General features: G+C 56.8%; 1 protein-coding gene across 1 annotated transcript in view; it reads left to right on the plus strand.

The window, feature by feature from the left end:
* Nucleotides 1-1,534: 1,534 nt before the first annotated feature.
* PRRX2 (paired related homeobox 2) overlaps nucleotides 1,535-23,465 on the plus strand; it is a 51,524-nt gene continuing 29,593 nt past the window's right edge. Inside the window, exon 1 of the mRNA XM_061433800.1 lies at nucleotides 1,535-2,033. Coding sequence (XP_061289784.1) covers nucleotides 1,772-2,033 — 262 coding nt within the window. The 5' untranslated portion in view covers nucleotides 1,535-1,771. The remainder of the gene's footprint in view (nucleotides 2,034-23,465) is intronic.

Here is a 23,465-nt window from a genome sequence, read left to right on the forward strand (position 1 = left end):
ATGGTGGACTGGGCCTGGCACCTGGTCTCCTACACCAATGCTGCTCTGAACGCTGTGCTTTTCCCGGGATAAGTGCTCCTTACCCTTCGGTTGCTGGGTGCTCCAGCAGGGGCTGGGGGTGAAGCGGGGGGAGGTTCTTCCAGGCAGTTCCTAGAATCCAGTCACTGCCCCACCCTGCTCAGTCCCTCAGAAAGTCGTTCAACCACTCACATGTGGGCAGCGCTGGGGACCCCTGGAGCCCTTGGATCTCTTTCTCATTGGACACTCGTTGGGCAACTTTCCAAAGAAGAATTTGCTGTCCAATGGTTAAGACTCTGTACTTTCAGTGCTGGGGGTGGGGGTTCTACCCCTGGGAAGGGAACCAAGATCCCACGTGCTTTGCTGCATGACCGATAAAACAAATTAAAAAAAAGAAGAACCTCATCTCTCATCATTTCCAGGTCCTCAACCTACCCTCGCATGTGCTCTTATGGGTGGCTGTGGGTCATGTGGGGGACACCTGGCCTCATCTTGGGGGTGATGCCTTTCTGGGAAAAATCCTGGCTCATGCAGAACCTGGCTGCCCGTCTACAGGTTTTCAGGGGTGTGTGCAGGCTGGGTTTCCTTTGCAGCAGCCCAGAAAGGATTTTCTGAAGGTCTTCTCCTGGGGGCTTATCTTTCTTGCTCAAACGTTATGGCTCTGCAGTGGTGGAGGGGACAATGGAAGGCCAGGCCTCCAAGAGCAGTTTTGGGGAAAGACCAGCAGCATCTGGATGGCTTACAGTCTCGCTTCACCACCGGGGGCATCTTCTCTGTGCTTTCCTTGCAAAACAAAAACAAGAGCAGAGACCCAGGCAGGCCTCTCTCTCACTCTCTGTCACCCATCTGTCAGTCTGGCTGTCGTCTGGCTATCTATCCATCTTCCGTGTGTAAACTAGGAATTCTGGGGAGGGGGGCAGGGGAGGAACCTCCTTCCTCTTGCTTTGGTTTTCCTTGGGGAGGGCCTGGACTATCCCCGAGGTGGGCTAGGGGGATGGTACACCCCCAGAGGCTTGATGATGTACTGCCTTCTGGGGCAGAGACCCTGGCGCGAGGTGGTATGAACCAGGCGGACCCAGGACTCTCCTCCGTCTGGGCAGGGACGGCAGCATTAGGGCGCATGGGGGTAAAGGTGGGTTGGGAGGTTTCAGATCTTCCGTGGAATCCGTCTCCCCCAGAGTCGCTCCCCCAGTCCCCTGCGGAGGAATTTGTAAATGGAAGCGGGGCTGCTAATCCCTCCACTGTCACCTCTCCAGACACTTGTTGGGGGATTAAAAAAAAAAAAAAAAAAGACAGACACATACCCAAACACTGAACTTTCCCATTCCTCCAAATGCGGGTGGGGACGCTGAAAGAAGGACACCACTATCTTCTCCCCCCTCCCCGCCCCCAGCCTCCAGCCGGCCTGGCGCGGGACCCCCTCCCTCCCGCAGTCGGAGCGGTGGGGGCGGGCGAGGCGAGGAGAAGGGGGAGGAGGAGAGGCAGGGGGCGAGGTCTGCTTCAAGAAGGGGCGTGTGGCCGGAGGAGCTCGCGTCGGAGCAACTTGGGAGCGAGCGAGGCGGCAGAGAAGGGGAGGGAAGAAAGTTGGTTTCCCCCGACGTCAGCGCCGGGCGGGCCGCGGAGCCAAGAGGCGGCCGGGAGCGGGGCCGAGCGCGGGGCGGCCGGGGCGCGCTCGCTCCGACCCGCGCCTGCCACCCGCGCCTCGGACCCGCGCCCACCACCGCCGCCGGCGACCCCGGGGCGGCCCGCGGGCATGGACAGCGCGGCCGGCCCCGCCTTCGCCCCGGACAAGCCGGCGCTAGGCCCGGGGCCGCCGCCGCCGCCGCCCGCGCTGGGGCCGGGCGACTGCGCCCAGGCGCGCAAGAACTTCACGGTCAGCCACCTCCTGGACCTGGAGGAGGTGGCGGCGGCCGGGCGGCTGGCGGCGCGCCCCGCGCCCAGGGCCGAGGCGCGGGAGGGCGCGGCGCGCGAGCCGTCCGGGGGCAGCAGCGGCAGCGAGGCGGCGCCGCAGGACGGTGAGTGCGCGGGGCCGGGGCCGGGGATGCGGGGCCAGAGGCTCGTGGGCCCGAAGGGGCGAGCGCGGGACCGGCGACGGAAGCGGGGACTCTGGCTCTGCCGGAGCCCGGCCTGGGAAGGAGAAGTCGCGGCGGGACCTCCGGGGGTGCGGGCGCTGGGCGCCGCCTCCCGAGCGGCTGGCGTGGCCCCCGCCGCCGCCGCCGCCGCCGCCCTCGCTGAAGTTGTATGTCCGCGATGGACGGGACGGGAGCTGTCGGCTGGGGGAGGCCAGATCCACCTCCAGTCGTTGGGAGAACAGGGCGCTGTGCTGCCCTGTGCCCTGCCCCGGGTGGTACCCCTTGATCCCCCCACTCCCAAACAGCCTGGGAGAAGTGGGTGCGATTATTGCTGGGGAAACTGAGGCTTCCGAGCGGGGCGAAGAGACCTAGTCGCACAGCTGGGTCTCCAACTCTGCCCCGCTCTCTTCCAGGACACCCTGCTAGGCTTTTCTAAGAAGGGTGCCCTGGCTAGGGTATCGATGCTGCCCTCCCCCTCCAGTTTGCCCCCGCTGCTAGCAGCTCCCTAGGGGGAGCGGCCCAGCCCTGAAAAGCCCCTAGGCCTCTCTTACCCTGCCGAGGTTAAAGGTCATCAGGAAGGGGCTTTAAAAACAAACAACCCACCCAAGTGGCTTTTTTTTTTTTTTTTTGTCAAAAAGTCACAGAGGACTGCAGGGTCTTGAGCCCTTGGTAAGAAGGGGGGAGTGGCTGGAAGAGGAGAAGATGAAGATAAAGCAAAGATCCTGGCCGGGGAGAGTTTGCTGGAGAGAGGGGGAGGGCTGGAGTCCACATAGCTCACCCCTGGAAAGGAGTGTGGGGGTCCTCTGAGACCACTCCTGGCTCTCCTAGCTCTGGGGAGCTGGCAGACCTGCTGGAGACTCTAGGCCCATTAAGAGTCACCCACTTGACTCCAGAAGCATTCCCATCTGTCCCTGGGGTCCCCAACTTCCTGCACCAGCCTCCGGGGTCTGCAAGGAGCCCAGGGTGGCTGCGTACCCCACTTTTCAGATGAGAGAAGGTGCAGGAAAAGGTGAGGTGTCATCAGCCTTGTCGGAAGCCTTGTCCAGGAGCCTGGGTGTACCCGAGAGGTACAGCCGACACACATCTGACTGTCATGATGCGTCTCAGACATGTCATGCCATGCCCGCCTGGCGCCAGCCGCATGCCATGGCCTCCAAGTCCTTCCCAGTGGTGTCCATCCACCTCTCGCCAGCCCCTCTGGCCTCTGTTCACCCACCCAGGGGATCAGGAATCAGGCTGACCCCCTCCTGGGAGCTGGGGTTTCCCTGGTGGAAGGATGGATGGTGTCTGGTTTGGGCCAAGAGAAAAGTGGAGTGCCCTTTCCTGGTGTCGGGTGGGTCCTGCCGGCTGGTTGTTTGTGGCCGTCGGGTCTCCTGCTGGCTCTGAGCCAGCTTCCCAGCAGGGCAGAGGGGAGGTCTCCGAGTTTCCCCTGAGGCATGGGGGACCCCTGGGGGCTGGGGACAGAAAGAGGAGCAAATTGAAGAAAGGCAGGAAAGGAAAAGGAAGGAGTACAGGTGGGGTGGAGAGAGAAGGAAGGAGGCCAGGCGGGCTTTGTCCTCAAGTCCTGGCCGTGGCCGTGGGGATGGACAGGAGATGGCCCTGCTTCTCCTGCTCACAGCCTAAAAGGGCTCCAAGTGGGGGGCTTTTCTGGGGGAGTCCCAGAATAGCTGGGGTCACAAGTGCTCGGCCAGGGCCTCTGGCAGCCCCCAAGCCCCCAGGCCTTCCCAGCAACCCCCCGGGATCGCGTCTCCCCCACTGAGGGCCCGGGAGCCCTTTCTCTTCTGCACATGGGGAATTCCCAGGCACTGGGGACAGAGGACCCCCGTGTGTGGGCTCTGGTGGGACAGGGCCGAGGGCAGTGGCCAGTCTGCCCCCCAGAGGTGGACATCTCCTTCCATCACTGTGAGGGACTGGGGGCCCCAGGCAGAATCAGGGCCAGGCTCAAGAAGCCCCCACCCTCTAGACCTCAGCTCCATCCTCCCGGCCCTCGGCCCTTGGGGACATTTTCTCCAGACCTCAACAGACAAACGGAAGCCCAATGTGGACACTACAGAGAGTTCCTGAAGCTCAAAAACCTAGCTTAAAGAATTCTCTGAGATTGCGTCTTTCCTAGCTCACTTTTGGTGTTAAAAGGCACTTTCTTTTATGAAACAGGGATAATGTCTGGAGATGGGTTTATTTTAATGTCCTTACTTGGCAAAATTAAAAGGAGGTAACCCTATACTCATTCCTTAGACTGAAAACAAATCTCTAGGCCATGAAACCCAAATGTTTTATGTCGAGTCAAGCAGCTCCCCAAGGCCAATTGGGTGCATTCCAGTGGTGCCCGCTGCCAGGCGGCAGGGGGGCAGAGCTGGGGGTGTTCTGGGGCAGCCCCCAGGCCTAGGAGAGAGAATCCCTTGGCTTGCTCAGGGGTCCGGGCCCCCGAGCAGGAAGGTGGATAGAGAGACTGGCACCCTGCCCTGCTCCCCTACTTCCTCTTTCTAGCAGGTGCCCCCTCCTACTGCGGCTGGATTCCCAACTCATGGAGTCTCCAAAGGTGGAGGAGAAGGGACCTTTCGTCCCCATCCTCATGAGCCCAGCCTGCGTCACTGGGCCCCTTTAATAAGCGGGCAGCCAAACCTCAGGGTGCTGGGACTCTGGTCCCCAGGCCAGCATCTGTGGGCCCTAGGCTGAGGTTTCATCCTCCAGTTCTGGCCCCTCGCTGAGGATTTGGACACGCTTGGAAGTAGGTTTTTCTTGTGGCTTCTGGAGCTGTTTCCAGATCCAAAGGCAGCGACTGAAACCGAATAGAGGTGCGTGCATGCTCAGTCGCTTAGTTGGGTCTGACTCTCTTCAGACCCATGGACTATAGCCCGCCAGGCTCCTCTGTCCACAGGATTCTCCAGACAAGGATACTGGAGCAGGTTGCCATTTCCTCTTCCAGGGGATCTTCCCCACCCAGGGATCGAACCTGCATCTCCTACATTGTCAGGCGAATTCTTCACCACTGTGCCGCCTGGGAAGCCCGTAAAGAGATGGGGTGACCCTTATTAGAAAAATAAAGGTTAATGGGGAAACCAATGAGTTAGAAAATTGATGTATTTTCAACCTGTCTGGTTAGCAGTCTCAAAAATTTTTGAATAGATTTTTCAGTCTTTCGTTTCACAAAGTCATCAGTACATCTAGCCTATTCTTGCCAATGATTTCCCTGGACCAGGCTCCCCCCTGGAACTGACCAGGAAGGCTGTGGCTTCGCCGGTGACTCAGAGCAAACCAGGGTCTCGGGTTCCTCCCAAGTCAAACGCTGAGGTCTGGGCCGGGGCGCCAAGCTATGCCAAGCACGTTAGGAAAATAAACTCTCGTTTGCTGCCTTCGCAGTGACTTACAACAAAAGAAACCACATTAATAACTGAGATTTTCCTTAAAACATTCCCTCCTGTGGGCAGGGCGGAATCAGGAATGCGGATGCACTGAAAATAAACGAAACCCCTGGAGCCAGGCAGGGATGAAGCCCGCAACCCAGCGAGGCTGCCTGGCCCCACTGGGGCCGCGACCTGTTTAGGAAAAATGCCCGAACCCAGTGGGTTCCCTTCTCAGAGATTCAAGTGGGGCCCTTGGAGCCTGAGGGCACAGGCTGAGCTGGGGTGGGCTGGGGCCCTGGGCCCCACGGAGTTTGGGCTACCCCCACGGAGCTGTTCTCTGAGTCACCTCTGTTGATGGGCAGAAGGAAGCCACGGGCACGGCTGGCTTGGGTGGCATGTCCCTCTCCCCTTTGCCAATGGTGGCAGGCAAGGCCAAGTATCTGAGCGGGAGGCCTGAAGGGACCACTGAGTTTGAGAGATGGGCCAGCTGGCCTTTCATTTTTGGATTTTTCTAGTAAACCATCTACCGTCGTTTACCGTTTCAGTCGTTTTGAAGCGTCAAGTTGGACGGCGTGAAGTTCATTCGCATCCTTGTACCATCATCCCCACCGTCTAGCTCCTAAACGTTTTCCGTCTTCCCCAGCTGAAACTTTGCCCCCCATTGAGCACTAACTCCCCATCCCCCCTCCCCCAGCCCTTGGCAACCACTAAGTTCTGTCTATGAATTAGACAACCCTCGGGACCTCATAGATGTGGAATCCTACGGTGCCTGTCCTTCCGTTGCCTGGCTTATTGCACTTAGCATGACGTTCTCACGATGTGTACGTCACGTAGCAGGTGTTAGAATTTCCTTCCTTTTTAAGGTTGAGCAGTATCCCACCGTGTTGCAAATAGTTCACATTTGATTTCCCCATATCCCCGTTGGTGGACACTCGGGTTGCTTCTGCCGTCGGGCGATTGTGAATGATCCTGCTGGGAACACGGGTGTGGCCCCTGCTTTCAGTTCTTTGAGGGGCCAGGAGTGGAATTCTATGTTGAGTTTTTTGAGAACTGCCGTACTGTTTTCCACATCTGACTTTTTAGCCAGCCTCCCTCTAACTGGCTCTGAAAGGTGGCAGCGGCAGCCTCTGGGGCCGTGGAGAAGGGAGATGGGGGTGGTACCAGGTGCCAGATTGCGAGACAGGGGCAGGGCTGGTAGGCGATAAAGACAAAAGTGTTTCTTCAGAACCGACCTTTTAAAGACAAGCCTGCTTTGCTTCCTCCCCTTCCTTCCTTTCCCTCCATCCATTTCCTCTGGGGGGCACGGGTGGGGAGACAGCGATCCACTGTGAATGAGCCCGGGAAGAGGGCGGTCAGGACACCCGGGTCCAGCTCTGGCTTTGGCTCGCCTCTTCGTGTGTGACCTCCAGGCCCCAACCTGAAGGATGGGAAGCAGCACGCAGGTGTCTGTGGGGCACCTCCTGTCTCTCCTCCATGATTCGTTCTGGGCTGAGAAATTGCCCTGGGATGGGCCCATCTCCCCAGGGAGGTGGCGTCTCTGAGGCCTGGGTCCTGGCTGAGCCTGGACCCCCCAGACAGGTGAGAGCCTCCCTCAGCACATGCCCAGGAGCAGGGAGACAGGAGTGATGAGAGCTGAGGAACCAGGTGTAGGAACCAGGTGTAGAGCTGAGAGCCCAGGGCATTCAGTCTCAGAATGGCTGGACACCTGGTAGGAGGGGCCAGTGATCTGCATCTCGGGCTTTTTGTCAGCAGGGAGGACTCTGGCTAGTTCGTGCACTGTCCATAGTTCCAGGGTGGTCTTGCTGCTCTATTTAATAGATCATCTGAGTGGAGCTTGCAAGCCTGGCATGGGGGCCTGGGACCACCGGACACTCCCACAAGGGTCCTTCCCTGTGAACAGAAGCTCAACAGGGCAGGAGCTTCCACTGTTCCCTTCCAGAAGACTCCAGAAAAGTGACTTTGCAGCAGTAGTGATAATCCCTGCTGGCCCCCTTGAGGCCCAGGAAGCTCCCTGAGGCTCAGTGTTGCTATCTGTGAAATGGGGATGGTGGACAGTGATGTCCCTTATAGGGTGTGGAAGACCATGCCCGGAGCATAGTAGGTGCTCAATAAAGGGCCTCCTTTACAGCTCATGGCGATGCTCACTATGAGTCAGGCTGGGCTAGTGGTTGCCATTCCTATTATGGGGGCAACCCAGAGAGGCAAAGTAACCTGCCTGAGGTCTCCTGGCTGGGGAGGTGGGGGGGCTTTGTTTTGTCCAGGCCTCTCTCTCCTGCACAGCGAGTGTTTGGGCTGGAGGGGTGGGGCAGGGGAAGCCCTACCTGGTTGCTGGGGAGACTGAGGTTTGTTTGAGGATCAAAGCGGTCAGGGAGGTCCTGAGGTCTGGCACGGAGTGGGGGCACTGGGATGACCCTCAGCCGTGTTAGGTTTCTAAGTGGATAGAGGCAGGGAGGAAGGGTTCCCAGTGTCTTGTCCTGGGCAGGGATGTGAGGTCGGCCTGAACAAGGCAAAACTTGGGAGGCCTTCCTGGTGTGCCAGATCCAAAGGGCAGGGGCTAATCTCAGGTGAGAGTGAAACTTGGGACTGATTTAAGGCGCCAGTGCTGCCCTGAACACATCCTACAAACGGAGCTTCGGCGTTGGAACCTGACCAGGGTGGCACCCTGGGGCCAGAGGCCGTGGGAGTGGAGGGGAAGGCAGGTGCCTTTGATGGTACGTGGTGAGGGTGACCGGTTACTGTTTGCTGGCCAGGGCACCCCCGTGCTTCACCCTTCATTGTCTTCACACCAACCAGAAGTGGGTCCTTTTATTATACCCATTTTATGGAGAGAGAAACAGGCTCAGAGAAGCTGAGTGGTTGCCAAGGTCACACAAATGAATATGGGATTCCAGCCCAGGCCTGTTCCCAAACCCCTGCCCTCCACTGCTGGCCAAAGCCACTCCTGGAGCCCCCAGAATGCTGGGTGCTCTGACCAGGGATGTCCACTCCCAGGCTGGCGTAGGCTGTGTTCAGGGGACCACGAGGCAGCCAGGGGAGGGGTCTTTTCCACATTCTCAGCAGTGTGACCTGGGTCCCGGGGTTGGGGGTGGGGGTGAGGTGGGTCAGGCCTGGCAGCATGGGGACTGTCTGGCTTGTAGCGGGGAGGGGTGGCTTGGAAGATGTAAGAGTGAGTGGAAGTCCTGCCCGGAAACATCCAGAATGGCCTCATGGACAGGGGAGAGCTGTGGAGGGTCCCTGACTGAGGACCATCAGTAGGACTTCTTTTCTTGTCTACCGCCTGCTCCCATATTCACTCATTCACTCACTCACTCACTGCATTCAGCAATTATTTTCCGATCACCCACTATGTGTGTCGCCTTGAGCTCCTACCAGCTGCTTAGACTTTCAGATCTCAAGCCCCGGTGAGAATTTCCAGGCACTTCGAAGAACTGGCATAGAGTGGGGCAGTTTTAGAAGTTGCCAAGAGGGGCTTCCCTGGCCTTCCAGGGGTTACGACTCCATGCTTCCACGGCAGGGAGCGCGAGTTCAGTCCCCAGATGGGATGCCAGGTGGCATGGCCAAAAAATTAAAGATAAACTGAAACACATTTTTAAGTGGCCAAGAAAAGCCATTTACTGACAACAACTGTCATCTTGTTGCCCCCATCCTTTTATCCAAGCGAGCACCTCTCAGCATCTTCATCTCAGAGTCGAGAATGGTCCTTAAAACAGACTTACTTAACCAGAAAGCTTGCAAGTTGCCCCTGTTTTCCTCATTTTGCGGTGGGTCGGTGATAACGCTGGCTGGCGTTTGGGAGCCACATGGTGGCTTTCCCAGACACGGACACAGGGACACACACCATCCGCCCCAACACACACGACCACCACACACACACCTGCTCACTCACTCCCACACACATACGCTCTCTCTCACACACACACACACACACACACACACACACACTTGCACCCACACCCACCCTCACACCCCTGTCCCGAAGGCTCCAGCCTGGCCCAGATGATCAGGTCCAGGCTCTTGACGGCCAGGGTGGCCGCAGGCCGCTGGTGGACAGACCAGCAGCCAGATTGCAGCCAGATTGCGCCTGGACAGGGCCAGGGGTTAAGTGCCTTTTGCGAGGTGGTGAGTAGAAAGGCACTGTGGGAGCTTCCTGTTTAGACAGAGTTGGGAAAAGTGGTCTCGGCAGGCGCCCATGCTGAGCAGACGCAGGGAGATGGGGGTGCCCAGCAGCCCCCAGGGGCAAGGGGGCAGGGTGTTCCCCGCCCAGAGGGAGCCGAGCTGCTGCTAGCGAGAGGCCATGCCTCCCCGGGAGCCAGGGAATCTCCAGGTGTCCTGGGAATGAAGGTCACTGAATACGTGACCCTGATGCTCGGGCTGGGCCCCCCGACCCTGCCAGCCAGGCCCCTCGCCCCGTGTCCCTTCCACATGTGGGAAGCCGCTTGCTCCCAGCCCGGCTCCGAGGGGCCCCCGTGATGACAGGACGCCGTCCACCTGGGGCCCTTTACGGCTCATGATGTTTTTTATTGCGTCCTAAAAGTGAAGCCGGCTCTGGAAGACATTACTTTGGGTCCCTCTTTGTGATCCTTTCCGCTTTCTTGTGCTTGGGAGGTGCAGCCAGGGCATGGGCAGTGGGGACCTTGGAAGGATGCTGGGGCGATGAGTTGCAGAGGAGTCCAGAAGCTGGGACCTGGCGGCCTGAGGATGGGTGGTGGGGGATGCTGGGGGCATTGTGGTCTTTGGAGAAGGTTCCGGGTTGGGGGGAGGTCAGGGCAGTGAGAGCGGGATGCCCAGGGGCTACAAGACCTGGAAGCTTCCCCATAGGCTTTTCCACCCAGAGCTGAGATGACGAGGCAAGGGCGTGTCACCTGTGCTGTGGCTGCCCTGGAGGCGGGAGGAGGAGGACTAAGAGTCAGGAACCAGGACCTGCCCAGCCTTACAGCTTGGGACACTCCCTGACTCTGTGTGCCTCAGTGTCCCCTGGTGAGGGAGTCGGACCTTCTGTTTGTCAACACCTGGGCCCAGGAATCACTGCATTCGAATCACCCTGGGAGCAGGTGAAATGCATGTTCCCATGTCCCGGCCTATGGAAGGAAACCCTCTGGAGCCTGGACCTGGGCCTCTGCGTTTGGCACAGTCCCAGTCATTTTGGGGGCTACCCAGGTGGCTCGATGATAAAGAATCTGCCTGCCAATGCGGGAGACTTGGGTTCTGTTCCTGGGTCAGGAAGAACCCCTGGAGGAGGGCATGGCAACCCACTGCAGGATTCTTGCCTCGGGAATCCCATGGACAGAGGAGCCTGGCAGGGCTATAGTCCATGGAGTCGCAAAGAGTCGGACACGACTGAGCGACTAAACAACAGCTAGTCATTTTTATAGGCATCACAGCGTGTGCACCGCTGTGCTCTCGGAAGCTCCTTCCAGGGTTAACTCTGCCCCTCTGTCGTCCTCCTGTTTGCCTGCAGGGATAATGGTCCTCTCGTGAGAGGATGGAGAGGCCCACTGGAGCCGCCAGGGAAGACTGGCATCGTTTGGAAGCATCTAGAAGGGGCCAGTATGTGTGTGGGGGGCGGTGTTTGCTCCTCTAAGGCCCAGCCCAGCCTCCGCCTCCCCAGAGACCTGACTGCACTGGAAGCCGCACAGCTGGGTCTAGGGGAGCACAATCACTGTTGAGCACCTCCCAGCACTCAGCGGGCACCCACTGGGTGCCAGCCCAAGGCTCCCAAAGAGCTGGACTGAAGGGGGCGTTCCCACGCGGAAGATCTTGTCTCTTCCCCTCGAGCATTCTGACTCCCTCTCGCTGCCAGGGTGACGGGGTCGGGGGTGGGGGTCAGAAGCCTGAGCTGGGGGGTCTCTATCACTTGTCACTGGAAAAGCCCCCTCCCATTGTCTGGCCTGTCTGGCCTGCTCCTCCCTGTCCCCCCACCCTCTCTGCCCCTCACAACGCTGCAGGCTTTCCTCAGCAGGGTCCGCAGGGTAGGGCATCCATGCCCCCAGGACGGTGACCACCACCCCTGAGGGTTTTGTCCACTGGTCCCCAATCCCGCCTCCCTCCCTGCCTGTCCTTCCACCACCCCCCCCACCCCCCGCCACCAGCCTCCCCCTCCCAGCTGCCCCTGTTGCCGCGGGCGCAGCCGTTTACATGCCAGAGATGGCGTTATTAAAAATGACATTTAACCAGAGCTAGAATTACCACGCGGATGGCTGCAAACCTCGGAATCAAAGCAGGAGCCGCCGGGCGCGCCTGGCAGGGGCCTCGCGGCCTCCTCTTGCCGCCAGAGCTCTGCGCGGGCCTCCCATATAAAACCCCCGCAGAACTCCGAGGTCTTGAAAGCCCGTGCACCTCCTTTCATTAGACTAACAAATAACATGTAACAGAAAACATCTGTGAACAGCAGCCCCTAATGCTCTCAAGATGGTGCCTCAGGCGGCCGGTCCAGCCAGCGGGCAGCCGGCATCGTCCAGGGCTCAGGCCCTGGCCGCCCCCCACCCAAGGTGGGCAAGGGCCCTTGGGAGTCCCTGGCACCCCTCCCCTTCCCTCCTGGGCCTCCCCTCCGGGACCCTGTGGACCTGGGGTCCTCCTTCTCTGCCTTCTCATCCTCCTCCAACCCAGTCTTCAGGCCTCTCCTCTTGCAGAAGAGAACCAGTAATCCAGGGGTCTCTTTGCAAGGGGATAGTTTCTGGACAGGGCATCTCAGCCGTCCACTCAAGGGCCGGGGCTGGGGCTTGGCCAGCTGTGTGACCTTGGCAAGTGTCATCTTCTCTCTGAGCGTGTTTGTCAAGGGGAGGAGAATCGTGCCCCTTGCAGGGTGGTCTTAAGGGTTTAGGGAAGTGATGGAAGTAGAGTAGCTGATCACGTGAGAAGGTCATATGGGGGGTCTGCCATTCTCAAGACGGCTGGGGAAATTGAGGCTCTGAGCGGTTGCGTGACTCACCCAAGGGCCCACGGTGGGCGGAGGAGCCGAGGTTTGGAGCCTCAGAGTCTGCATCTTTTTCATGACCCCATGAAGCATGAACTGAGGATGTAGTAAGTGAGGGGGATGTTCAGACCTGGATCTGCCGTGCCCCTTGCCCTCGGGAATGCCTGGTCTGTGCGGATGGCAGAGGACGGACTCACCTTTGAGAGAGTACAGCCCAGCCCTGCCCTCCCTGAGGCCAGCACCCCTCCACGCCCCCCACCTCTAACCCCGTGGGCTTTGAAGCAAGAGATGCCTCAAGATGCAAGGTCCTCCCCGCGTGGCTGGACACGTGGCTGCCTCCCCCAGGACCTGAAGCACGGTTCTCACAACTCAAATCAGGTGGCGGGGGTGTGCATCTCAGACGAGGGAGGAAAGGCCAGGAAAACGTCCCAGAAATGGGAGAAAAGAGAAATTGGCCCTTTGTTCCCTATTTCCCCCGTGATGAGGCTACAGAAAACAGGTCTTTCCACCTTCCCCTGCTGCTGCTGCTGCTGCTAAGTCGCTTCAGTCGTGTCCAACTCTGTGTGAGCCCAGAGACGGCAGCCCACCAGGCTCCCCCATCCCTGGGATTCTCCAGGCAAGAACACTGGAGTGGGTTGCCATTTCCTTCTCCAATGCATGAAAGTGAAAAGTGAAAGTGAAGTCCCTCAGTCGTGTCCGACTCTGAGCGACCCCATGGACTGCGGCCCACCAGGCTCCTCCATCCATGGAGTTTTCCAGGCAAGAGTACTGGAGTGGGGTGCCATTGCCTTCTCCAACCTTCCCCTAAAAGACTATATATGAAACTCCATCCCTCCCAGTCCCCTTCCAAGCGATACCTTGCTATTTGGTTCCCAGAACACTGGATGTAATTCATTAATTCACTTACTCATTCGACTGAACTGAACTGATTCATTCATTCATTGCGTGCACACACCTGTTGTTTGAGGCATCACTGGACAGATGAGTCGTTCAGTCACTCAGTCGTGTCCGATTCTTTGCAACCCCATGTACCTCAGCACACCAGGCTTCCCTGTCCATCACCAACTCCCAGAACTTGCTCAAACTCATGTCCATCGAGTCAGTGATGCCATCCAACCATCTCATCCTCTGGCGTCCCCTTCTCCTCCTGCCCTCAATCTTTCCCCAGCATCAGGATCTTTTCCAATGAGTCAGTTCTTCACATCAGGAGGCAAAAGTATTGGAATTTCAGCTTCAGCATCTGTCCTTCCAATGAATATTCAGGAATGATCTCCTTTAAGATGGACTGGTTGGATCTCCTTGCAGTCCAAGGGACTCTCAAGAGCCTTCTCCAACACCACAGTTCAAAAGCATCAATTCTGATGCTCAGCCTTCTTTATGGTCCAGCTCTCACATCCGTACTGGGAGAACCATAGCTTTGACTATGCGGACCTTTGTCAGCAAAGTGCTGTCTCTGCTTTTTAACTCACTGTCTAGGTTGATCATGCTTGTCCCTAACCAGCGAGTGGAGCAGAGGCAGGAGCACCCTGATGCCCAGTTCTTTACCTCTGTCTGGGCCCGAGCTCAGGACTTCACAAGCTGCCTCATGCTGAGTTCTCTCAGCAGCCTTATGAGGCAGGTGCGGTATTATCCCTGGTGGCTCAGACCTTAAAGAATCTGCCTGCCATACGGGAGGCCTAGGTTCAATCCCTGAGTTGGGAAGATCCCCTGGAGATGGGAACAGCTACCTACTCCAGTATTCTTGCCTGGAGAATCCCGTGGACACAGGAGCCTGGTGGGCTACAGTCCATGGCGTCACAAAGGGGCTGAGCGACTTTCACTATAGATGAGGAAACTGAGGCTCAGAAGGGCCAAGTGACTTGCCCAAGGTCACCCAGGAAATACACTGTGGTCCCCAGAGCCCAGGTTCAACGCTGACCACTCTGTGCTGAGCCTTCAGATGGCCCAAGAGCCACAGTGTCCTCTTTTTAAATATTTGTTTTTGGCTGCACTGGGTCTTCGTTGCTGCTCGGGCTTTTCTCGAGTTGCGGTGCTCGGGCTTCTCATTGCGGTGACTTCTCTCTGTGCAGAGCACAGGCTCTAGGGCTGCCAGGTTTCAGTGGTTGCAGCACATGGGCTCAGTAGTTGAGTTTTGCGGGCTCTAGAGCACAGTCTCGATAGTTGCGGTGTTCAGGTCTTCATTGCTCTGCAGCATGTGGGATCTTCCCAACTCAGGGATCGAACCCGTGTCTCCTTTCTTGGCAGGCGGATTCTTTACCGCTGAGCCCCCAGGGAAGCCCCGTAGTGTCCTCTTGCTAGAATCAGCATAGCCCCTGCCAGGGAGGGACTGTCCCTCTGGTTCCCTCGGTTCTTACCCCAAAGCTCCACAGTGGCTAAGATACTGCTTTTCCGGGGACACATCCCTGTGCAGAGTCTGACCCATACTGCCAGGACAGAGGGCTTCTGGGCTATGCTGTGATGTGGGAGTTGGGGGCGGCTTGGGAGGGCCCCCAGCCTTTGGGAATCTCGAGTTTCTGAGAGACATCATGTTCTAATTGGAAGGCCAGCCTCTCCTGCCGAGCCGGCTGCCCTGCCACCAAACCCCCAAGCGAGGAGAGTGTCAGAGCTCAAAGTGGGAAATTGCTGGAGACAAGAAGTAAAAATGAACTACTCTGGTTTCACGGGGAGGGAAAAAAGAAAAGGCCAAGATCTAATGCGGCTGAAAGTGGGGTCGTCGTTTAAAGGAATCTATTGCTGTTGCAGTGGATTCAAGCTGGGGGCAGATCAGAGCTCCAAGGGGAGGAAATGGGGAAGGCTTCCCTCCAGCCTCCCTTCCAGAAATATTTCTTGAGCATCTACTACTCCGTGCTAGTCTGAGGGTTGGATCCTGGGGTCCCATCAAGAAACAAAGAGGTGTGATCTCTGCTATAAAGGAGATGAGAACAGATAGTGGGGTCACCTACCTGGTCTGGAGGTTCAGGGAAGGCGTTCTGGAGGAAGTGGATTCTCAGAAGGGCTCTACAGGATGAGTGAAGTTAACCAGAAGAAGTTGGGAAGGGTGCTCCACATGGAAGGAACAGCAGATACAGAGGACTCCATGTTTCCAATGCAGGGTTCACAAGTTCGGTCCCTGGTCGGGGAACTAAGATTCCACATGTTGTTCAGCACACCAGAAGAGAGAGAGAGGGGCTTTTCCAGGAGCAGAGGAAGTGGGAGGGAGTCCCACTGAGAGGACCAATGAGCAAGGCCTGCTTCAAGATTGGCAGTTTTTGTGTTAGGAGGGGTGGGAATGCTTTCTGTGCCCCTTGTGGGTACTGGGGGTGCGCAGAGCACCCTGGTATGTCTCCTGTCATCTGGGAAGTGAATGGCTAACTTGGGAACACCTCTTGTGTCCTGGCTGCCCGGAGCCTCGTGGGCACCCCATCTCCAAAGGAGCAGACCACAAGCGCTGTCTGTCTGCCCCAGCACACCTTCTCTCTGAGATCCAAGAACCCGTGTCAGGAAAGGGTGGGTCCAGGAGCCATGCAGAACCCGAGGCAGGGTGTCCCCCTGCCCAGAGTGGGGCTCGCCACTCCATCAGTGGGGCAACTGCACCTGTCACAGACCCAACACCAGAGCTTCAGGGATGGCCGTTTCCTTGACAAGATGAGGAAGGTAGGCCCAGGCTGACTGCAAACCCTGCCTCCCAGGAGGAGTGGAGGGAGTATGGGGTGCTTGTGGCTGAGTCGGGGGCTGGATGACTGGGGTGCGCTGAGTGGCCTTGGAGTGTGTTCCCCTTCATCATCACCGAGACCCCGACAGTCAGGACCATTTATTGCACACCTGCTCTGTGCTCAGCCCTCTGTGTAAATCTCATTAATTTCTCCCAGATCCTCCAGGAGGTAGGCAGTCTTATGGCTCCATTTCCCAGAGGAGGAAGCGGAGACCCAGAAAGATGGGCTGTGTATGGAGGCCATGGGGGCTCCAGGCCTTGGACCCTTGTCTTCGTGGTGTTCCCCACCCCTGCTGGCCTGGAGCCCCTGGGCTGTGCTGACTCCGACCTCTCCCAGCCTTTCTTGGCTTGTTTAAAAAGGGATGGATGAGAGTGGTGAGAGCGCCGGGCAGAGGATTGCCAGAAAGAAATCAGAACTGCTCCTTGACCCAGGCAGGCAGGCGGCCAGGATCCTGGGACAGGGACTGCCTGCTCCTGTTGTTCATATGCAGCTTGACAATGACCCAGGCATAGAAGCAGAGAGCTGGCCCCGATATCCCAGGGAGTCCCCCACCTTCTCAAGCAGGGCATGCTGCCTGGCTTAGCTGTGGGACTCCAGCTCCAACCTCACCCCTGTTTCCCGGATGATCTTGGAAAAGGGCCTCATTTCTCTGAGCCTCAAATTCCTCATCTGCAAAATGGGCACAATGCCGGTACCTGGGGCCTGGGCTGTTCAGTGGAGTTGATGAAGTCAAGCAGGCAGGGGTTCACCTCTGGTCTCCAGGAGGCGTGCAGTAAACATCTCTCTGTTTTCTTTCTCATGCTCCCTGACACTTGGGAAGAAGCAGATACCCAGTTTAGGACTGTCAAACCCCCTTTTAAAGATGGAAAAACCAAGGCGGGAGAAGTTTCCCAAGACCCCGCAGGAAGAGGAGTCGAGATCAGGAATAGAGTTCTGGGTCCCAGGAGCTGCTGGCTCTTTAATGATGCTTTCTAAAAAGGAGTCAAGTTATCCAGTGCACACCCAGGACCATGAGCCCTCTGCCTCTGCCCAGCTCTGCCCAGTGACCTGGGGTCCCCTCTCTAGGAGGATGGGGCTTTGCTGCAGACCCAGGCTGGCATTCCCCCGTGCAGAAAGAGCAGCTTGCTTTCTTTTCCATGGTATAAATTGTAACCATGTATAATTTCATGACAAATACCGTCTATAAAACACAACTATTTTTATAATGTGGCATTTGAGGTTAAAAATGCAAATTAGAGATTAATTGCAACTTCTAGAGGGTCGCTGGATAAGATGGCTTGGGGAGGAAAACTGAGATACTCAGATACGCTCCTTCGGGAATTACAGATGGGTTCTCACCACACATCTAGAACTTGCATGTGTGCGTGCACACACCCACACCCACCCACACACACACACTTGCACTCAGCTGATCTCTGGCTTGAGCTAAGCTGGTTTAGACATGGTGTTTGGAATGCTGAGAAAGCTGATCTTGATGCTGGCTCCTTTTTCTGCCCAGGGCTCTGATGTCTAACCATCCATCAGAAGCAGGTTATGTGATGATCAAGCAGCCCTGAGATTTGCGGAGGCGGATGGCAGGGGGGAAACGCACAGAGCTTGGGGCGCCAAGAAGAGAAGCAAATGCAGCGGGTTAACCTCCATCGGGTGCCAGCTCTTAGCTTCTCCCTAAACCCTCCCCTTCCTCCACCCCCTAAAACCAAAACCAGATGGAAATCTAAGTGAACAGTGGGTCTGCGGACAGGGCAGACAGCGTGGGATGGAGCCCTGATCAGCGGGGAGGGAGACAAGCCGGAAGAGCCCCATTCCATTGAGGCCACGGGTGGGACGTGTCCCCTGTGGCACCCAGGGGCCAGATTGGAGCCCCCCGCGGAAGAATGTGGGCCTCTGGAGAGTTCAGTTCAAGGAAACTTCTTGGGGACTGTGGCGAATGTTTTTGCTGCTTACTTCCAACTGGAACAGCAGAGCTTGGGAAAGGGGGCTGCCCTCTGCAATGCACACTTTCTTCTTCCCACCTTCTCCTGGGTTCTGGCAGGAGGGCAGCAGCTCCAGGGGGTCAGCAGTATGCCAGAGGCCTCCTAATGCACCCAAGGGCCCTAGGGAGAGGAGGGCCAGAGTGGGGCCAGCGAGTCCGACTGACCCCAGTTGACTTCCTGGGCCTGGGGCTTACCCTTTCCTAGCCTCAGTTTCTTCATCTGTCAAGTGGGAATAAGGGCGAGTGAATGGTGAGGGTCCAGAGACAGGAAGCCTTGCACGTAGTCCTGGCACATGGCCAGCTGCTGCTGTCACCTTTGACGCCATTGCTATTATTAGCAACTCGCAGGCGGTCCCGGAGACAGCGTGGGTGTGGGGACCCAGCCACACCCCGGGCAGCTGCTGGTCCCCAGGGTCCCTCGTCTCCCCAGCATGAGCATGGGAATTGTCTAACCCAAACTAGCTCCATATAAGGCGATGGCTCCCTTGCTGCTCCACCCCTAGCCCCACCCTGGGGTGGACAGTGTGGGTGGGGCTTGTTTATTCCCCTCATCTTCTGGCAAGTTTGGGGTGAGATGGAGTGGGGAGCGTGCAGGCAGTGTGACCACCCTTCTCTCAGCAGCGGCTGTGTCCATCCTGGGGAACTCAGCACTCCCCTCCCTCCCCCATCTTGGGCACACAGGGGCCGGGGCAGGAGCAGCTCTGGGGAGGGGCTTCCATCTCTGGCATGGAGACCTCTGAGTATGGCCTGCATTGTTCCCCTTCTCCTCCAGTTGGGCCCATGCCTGCCGCACCATCTTTAATGTCCCTTCTTTGGCCGAAGTCACTCCACCGGGAGCCTTTGCCGGGACCCCCTTCATAGCAGTTAACGCATCATCTCCCTAAAGGGGCCCGCACTAACCCCAGAGTGTATAAGCTCACCCCTCATCTTTAGAGAAGCTATCAGAGGCTCCTCTACTCAGCATGTATTTCTTGAGCCTGTATTTTGTGCGGGCACCATAGAGATCGCCCATCGCCCCTAGGAGCTTCTAGGTAACAGGAGACAGTCAATTAACTGATAATGGCACAGTGTGCCTGTGTGTGTATGTGTGTGTGTGTGTGTGTGTGTGTGTGTGCGCGCGCGCGCGCGCGCTCAGTCGCTTCAATCGTGTCCGATTTTGTGATCCCATGGACTCTAGCCCACCAAGCTTCTCTGTCTGTGGGCTTTCCCATCAAGAATACTGGAGTGGGTTGCCATTACCTTCTCCAGGGGATCTTCTTGACCCAGGGATCGAACCTAAGTCTCCTGCGTTGGCAGGCGGATGGATTCTACAGACCATTAATTGCTAGGTCGGTAATGCGACTAAGTTGAGAAGCACAGAGCATCTGGGGCTCAGAAACAAGTCACCATCCCGACTGCACAGCCAGCCCAGAGCCCTCTCATTCTCGCGTCCCCACTGCCCAAGGCTGTGGCTAACGGGAGCCCCTCTGAACACATCCCAAATTAATCGGGAGAGGGAACCACGAACAGCCAACAAGGCAGGAGAGGGACTGGGAGCAGAGGAGAGAGTATTCTAAACGCAGGCCCACAAGTCCCTCGGTGCAGTACTCACTGCAGACTTGGGGGTGGGGGTTCCCCCAGTATGTGTGTGAGGGGCACTCTACTAGTTCTGCCAGTGTCCAGGTGGGGTTTGGGCAGCATGCTAGTAGGGATTGGCACCTACAACGGATAGAAAACTGGCCCCAAGTGGCTTTGAAAAGCTAAGATAATGTGCAAAACTGAAACATCCAGGGTGGAACTTCAGGCACGACTCGATCCCGGGCTTAAACAATGGAGCAGCCAGAGTCTGTCTGAATCTTGCTGCCACATCGGGTCCCTGCCCAACTCTGAGCCAATCACAGCGGCCGCAGAGGAGCTGCGTGCTGACTGTAGGGGGTGGGACTTCAACCGAACCCCTTGGACCGGGAATGCAGGGAGCTTGCCTCCAAAGCGATGCTTCTGGACACAGCAGAGCGCACATTCACAAGGTAGAGTTCACGAAACAGCGCTAGCCCTGCTTCATGGGCTTCACATGTATTACCCACGAGAGTCTTGCTGGGCCCCCTTACGTATCAGTGTCCCCCTCCCATACCATCAATCACTCCGGGTCAAATAGACTTCATCCACACACAGCCAAGGGTGAGGTGGACTTTGGGTGTCCAGCTGACATGCAGTCATTGCGCGGTCCACATGTCATTAACCATTTGTTACTTGCCCTTCTGCTCGTATTGCCTCCAATAAGAAACTGTATTTCAGGTGTCCCAAAGATCAGATTTTGAAAAGCACCTGGACCTCAGGCATTGTGAGCCTAAAGGCTAAACTGAGATGGGCTGTGACCCATTCATTCATTTATCCATCCAGTGTTTCCTGAGCACCTACCTTGTGGGCACCGCTATCAACACAGAGAACCCTGGAGAGGGACAGATGGAAACACTGGTGTAGTCCAAGCGAGTTTAGGCTGTGCTACTGAAGCATCTGGGGAGGCAGACGAGCCTTTCTGAGTAGTGACAGGAGAATTCCTACAGGAAGTGGTGCCTAAGCTGAGAGGTGAAGACTAGATCGGGCTTCGTGGGGAAAGTATTCCAGCCAGAGAGAACAGCATATGCGAAGACAGGAAGTGACAGAGTGAGGCTGGTGGGATGTTTGTGGTGGGACAGGGGCTCCTAAGTATGGATTCTAGACTCTGGTCCTGTGCGTTGGCTCTTCTCCAGGTCAGGACTAGGGTGAGGGGAGTGAGGTATAGAGGGTGCAGACTGTAAGGAGGTGCTATTGGGCTCGTGTAAGTTCCAGGGGCTTGGGGGTAGGATGTATCTGAGATGGCACCTCCCTCCCTTTGGTTCCCTCCCTGGTAGGGCCAGCTTAGAAAGAGGTCCCTGCTCATCAGGAAGTTTGGAATTCATCTTCACAATCAGCTACCCTTCCTCCACCTGGGGCTCCCTCCCCTCCTCTCTGAAAAAAAAAAAAACAAAAAACTCCACCGTACTGATTTTTTGAGTAGGGGGCCTTGGTGGGTCTGGTGGGAGGAGGAGGGAAGCTGGGCAGAATGCTAATGAAATCAGAGGTGCCCAGGTGGGGGCCAGGCCCTGGTTAGGGAAGAATCAAACACATACACCCAGCCTGCTGCAGGCTCTTTTCCATATTTGATTGGTGCTGACTGAGGGACAGCCCCCTGCCGTGCAGCCCCCTGCAGAGGGGGATAGAGGGAGGCGGGTGGGGTAGAATGACGGGGGCAGGTTGCTTCTTCAGTCCTGGAGCCTGAGACGTGGGCTGCATTCAGCCTTCAGAGATGCTTCATGGAAGGGAAGGGGCAAAGAGGGGCCCCTGGTTTGGCTGGGAGCTTGGCCTATACAACCCACCCCTCTGGATAGGTGACCCATACAGAGGGCTGACCAAGTGCTTGTCAGCCACAGAGACACTTGTGGGTCCTGTGTCTTGACCACTTTCCAGGCATCATCCCATGGAATCCTCACCACAATCATGAGTGGCATGCTATGCCAAGTTGCTTCAGTTGTGTCCTACTCTGTGACCCCATGGACTGTAGCCTGCCAGGCTCCTCTGCCCATGGGGATTCTCCAGGCAAGAATACTGGAGTGGGTTGCCATGCCCTCCTCCAGGGGATCTTCCTGATCCAGGGATCGAACCTGTGTCTCCTGTGGCTCCTGCAATGCAGGTGGATTCTTTACCACTGAGCCACTGGGGAAGCCCAGTGACATGCTATACAGACAGGGAAACTGAGCACAGAGCAGTGCAATGACCTGCCAGGGTCACAGAACCAGCAGCCTGACTCGCTCCCCTACCCTTTCTTTTTCCCTAGTTTTTGGCCACACCTTGTGGCATCAGTTTAGTTCAGTCGCTCAGTCGTGTCCGGCTCTTTGCAACCTCATGGACTGCAGCACGTCAGGCCTCCCTGTCCATCACCAACTCCCGGAGTTTACTCAGACTCATGTCCATTGAGTCGGTGATGCTATCCAACCATCTCACCCTCTGTCATCCCCTTCTCCTCCTGCCCTCAATCTTTCCCAGCATCAGGGTCTTTTCAAATGAGTCAGCTCTTCGCATCAGGTGGCCAAAGTATTGGAGTTTCAGCTTCAACATCAGTCCTTCCAATGAACATTCAGGACTGATGTCCTTTAGGATGGACTGGTTGGATCTCCTTGCAGTCCAAGGGACTCTCAAGAGTCTTCTCCAACACTGCAGTTCAAAAGGATCAATTCTTCCATGCTCAGCTTTCTTTATAGTCCAACTCTCACATCCGTACATGACTACTGGAAAAACCATAGCCTTGTGGCATGCGGGATCTTATTTCCCCAAGCAGGGATCGAGCCCCCGCCCTCTGCAGTGGAAACATGGTGTCTTAACCACTTGACCACTGAGAAAGTCCCTTGCAGCCCACTTTGGTCACTGTCCCTGAGTCCATGCAGTCATGATAAGACCCCACAGGGGATGGCTACTCCTATTTATCCACCTGAGATGTGGGGAGCAGAAAGGTAGCAGGCCCAGGGAGTAAGAGCGAGTAGACACACTCTAGCTCAGATCCCAGTTGGGCAAGCTCAGGCAGGAACACCAACCCTCTGTGCCTGTTTCTCCTGTAAAGCAAAGTAGTGCTAGCACCTGCTGTGCACTGTTACTGAGTGTGGATGAAAAAGGCTTTGAGGGCTTCCCAGGTGGCACTAGTGGTAAAGAACCTGCCTGCCAATGCAGGAGACGTAAGAGATGCAAGTTCTATCCCTGGGTCAGGAAGATCCCCCGTAGGAGGGCATGGCAACCCACTCCATATTCTTGCCTGTAGAATCCCATGGAGAGAGGAGCCTGGTGGGCTACAGTTCATGGGGTCGCAGAGAGTCTGACATGACTGAGCAACTAACACCTGAGGACTGGAAGGGTCTCATGGTGTGAAAGGAGGTTGTCTGACCCAGGCTCCGTGGTGTGGTCACTGAGCATGAGCTGTCCATCTCAGCATCTGTCCCTCTGTCTGGAGCTTCCTCCCCACTCCCTAAACATGTGCAATACACATCCATCTCACCTTTCCTCCAAGAAGCACATCAATGTCAGGACAAGGTCTATTTGATGCTGAAGGAGAAAGGCCAGGAAGGCTCCCTAGGCTCACATTTCTTCTGCTCTTTCTACTTCTCTTCAGTCCCTGGTGGCTGAAGATGGTTAAGAATCAGCCTGCAATGCAGGAGACCCGGGTTCAACCCCTCAGTCGGGAAGATGCTCTGGAGAAGGGAATGGCAACCTACTCCAGTATTCTTGCCAGGAGAATTCCATGGACAGAGGAGCCTGGCAGGCACAGTCCATGGGATCACAAAGAGTCAGACAGGACTGAGCAACTAACCCTTCAGTTATACTACATCCAAAGAGGCACCTGGAGCTCATAGCCTAGTAGGGGGTGAGATAGAGGACCAAATACAGAAGCTAGTATGAGGAGGCTGAAGC

This window comes from Bos javanicus, chromosome 11 (genome assembly GCF_032452875.1).
Source record: "Bos javanicus breed banteng chromosome 11, ARS-OSU_banteng_1.0, whole genome shotgun sequence".
Lineage (NCBI taxonomy): Eukaryota > Metazoa > Chordata > Mammalia > Artiodactyla > Bovidae > Bos > Bos javanicus.